We start from the raw sequence: 2,717 nt of genomic DNA, 5'->3' as shown, positions 1-2,717 counted from the left end.
TTTTTTATTTAAAAGTTTGTAGACAAGATGCTAAAATTTCCCAATTAGTCAAACCTAAAGTTGGTCCTCATTTTTTCACCATACCTGCCACTAACCAGGGTAAAGACCTACCTTCTCTAATTTGAAACACACTGAGCACATTATCAGAGTGACTGACTATCTTTCTTGCTTATTCCCATCCTGGGCCCCTCTGTCACAGAAAAGCAAACCCTTTGAATGTCTGCCAAATTAATTTGCTAAATTAACGCTGTCCTAAAATGGATCAGTGTTGTTGTAAACAAGAACTCACTGGGAGGAACTGCTGTTTGATGTTTGTGTCTGAAAGCTTTTAGGCGGATTGTAAATACTGCCCTGGTCACAATGGTGGGCTTATCAGCTGCTGTACATCCTTGATTGGTTTACCAGTGCAGGATAATAAGAATAATACAGTCTGAACTCAATGGCAGAAAGCCTCACTTTGCCCCTGATATCAGAATCAGAAGGCCTGAACTCTGACACTGAAAAATAACAAACACATCACTGGATTGGAGACAAAGAGGTGTTGAAGAAAGGAATTCCTGTCCACTCAGTGATCAAGCAGCCAGGCCGGTAATTATGCTGTTTGAAACGACCTCATTTAAAGGGCATTTCTGCTTTTCACGCTGAACAGGAATCGCATGTTTTAGAAAAGCCACACACAAAAAAAACCACAAAAAAAACAAACAAACAAAAGAAACAGGAGAAATTTTAAACTATTTGAAGTGAAATGAGGAATGAGCTGTTTTTTTTCCAGTAATAATGCCTAAACATGGATCAGAGCAATGTTTTAATCCAAAACTTTAGTGGTTAGCAGAAATTTTGGCTCAACACACCACATAATTTTAAAACCAACTGCGTCTGAGACTACATTCCTTTGTTGCCGCTTTAATAAAAATTGAAAGGAAAATCATGGAAAGACCACAAAGAAAGAAAAAAAAAAGCTTCACAGGGGAATGACATGGCTACATTTCAAATGGGGAGTTTAGCACAGCTAACCACCGCCGCTAACCTACTCTAACCAGAAGCAGCTTTGTCTGAGTCCTATATTAATAAAAAATATTTTTTGTTTAGGTGTATTTTCCAGAATTAGGGCTGAACCTCAGCTTGATGCCTGAAACAGAACTTGATTTCCCAGCAGCATCTTGGCTCACCTGCAACATGAGCTCACATTCTTCTCGGCCGACAAAAATCATTTCTCGGGGCAGGCGGTGGCGCGTGCCCGAGCTGCTGACCAGGAACCATGATGTGACGCTCATGTCGGGGCTGCGGGTCAGGATCTTCTTGACATCCTGGAAACAGAAATACAAATGCTTTCACATCTAATACATTTAATTCTATATTTAATCTTTGACATTGATTTTTCCCCAATAAATTTGTAAAGACATTCAACATTTCTATATGTTATAAGTAGAGAAAAAAAACATTTAGAACATATTTTTTGTTATAAAGGGAAAACATTACAGCTCCAAAAGTATTATTGTACCCTTTCATGGTTTAAAGTCAATTTAATGAGATGCCAAAGAAGGGATTGGAATGACTTTTCTTTGGTTTTATGAAGGATATACAGTAGCTCTGCCTATTTCTCACATGCTGCTGAGCACTGCTGCTCAGCCTGCTTAAAGATTTTCCCCTTTTTAAAATTTCTTCCAAGAAACAAATGCAGGGATTTGGACAATATTCCAGTCAATCATCATTTTCTGCAAGGTAAATGACTTTTGACAAAATCAACTCACCAAATGCAGGCTAGATACACAATAACCAAACTCTTTATAAACTATTATCAGTTTTATAAAATAAGAGAATCTCTTTTGGTGTCTCACCAAATAACTGGAAGCATCCTATTTTTTCTTTTCTTTTTACAAACTGTTAATCCATTAATCCAAAATATCTTAAACTTTAATAAAATCTTTAACAGAAATATTTGAAATTAAGCCGTTTATTTAAGATTTAGGACCAACTTTTTTTTTTTTAATCACCAGTTTAGTTTTAAATTGAAAACACCATCTGTTCAAAATGTTAGTTGTTGATTTTGACATCCTACTACTAAAAATTATTAAACATACAAACAATAAGTGTAAGAATCTATAGTGTTTTAATTTATGGTGAAAAGGTAGAAAGTTTTTACTGTATAACACTACAAAGCAGGGTGTTTTGGCTGATGGTAGCACCATCAGCCAAAAAAAACAAGACGATGTAATGTTATTTTTTTATTCTTTTTGGGACAAACACACTGCTTTTTTTCTTTAATAATTCCTGTTACTTGAATAATTACAAAATAAATCTACTTTTAGGATTTTAGCTTCACACTCCTACGCCATGCATTTAATAAAGCACTGGAATGTCAATGTTATCTAACAAGAAGAGTTACCATATAGTCACCTAACCTCAGCAGATTTGCATAATAAAGGAGAATCAATACAGATTTAGGGCTCTTAGCTTCACTTCCATGGGTGGTTCTAGACAGAAGCCAACGGGGGCCAGTGCCCCTGTAGCTCATGTCCTGGCCTCGGTTATGAAGACATAATACTAAAAGAAATTCTAATGATGATATGCGCTGGAACAGACATAGTTACTGATAGGTCCTTTGGATCTATTTAATTTTCTTTCTTTGCAAATTCTGTTTTACTAATTATTTAAAAACAATGAGGTGATAGCTTCAGTTATATTGAGATATGATCCAAGTTTTCATCTACTAAATG

The 2,717-nt window shown here is 35.7% G+C and overlaps 1 protein-coding gene across 1 annotated transcript in view; it reads right to left on the bottom strand.

The window, feature by feature from the left end:
- The window catches only part of cep170b (centrosomal protein 170B), a 28,807-nt gene that overhangs the window by 24,877 nt on the left and 1,213 nt on the right, over positions 1–2,717 (bottom strand). The window contains exon 2 of the mRNA XM_015389909.1: positions 1,170–1,307. Coding sequence (XP_015245395.1) covers positions 1,170–1,274 — 105 coding nt within the window. The 5' untranslated portion in view covers positions 1,275–1,307. The remainder of the gene's footprint in view (positions 1–1,169; positions 1,308–2,717) is intronic.

This window comes from Cyprinodon variegatus, unplaced genomic scaffold, assembly GCF_000732505.1.
Source record: "Cyprinodon variegatus isolate N-32 unplaced genomic scaffold, C_variegatus-1.0 Scaffold480, whole genome shotgun sequence".
Lineage (NCBI taxonomy): Eukaryota > Metazoa > Chordata > Actinopteri > Cyprinodontiformes > Cyprinodontidae > Cyprinodon > Cyprinodon variegatus.
Note: the sequence above shows the minus strand (reverse complement) of the source record. Positions and strands in the feature narration are given on the sequence as shown.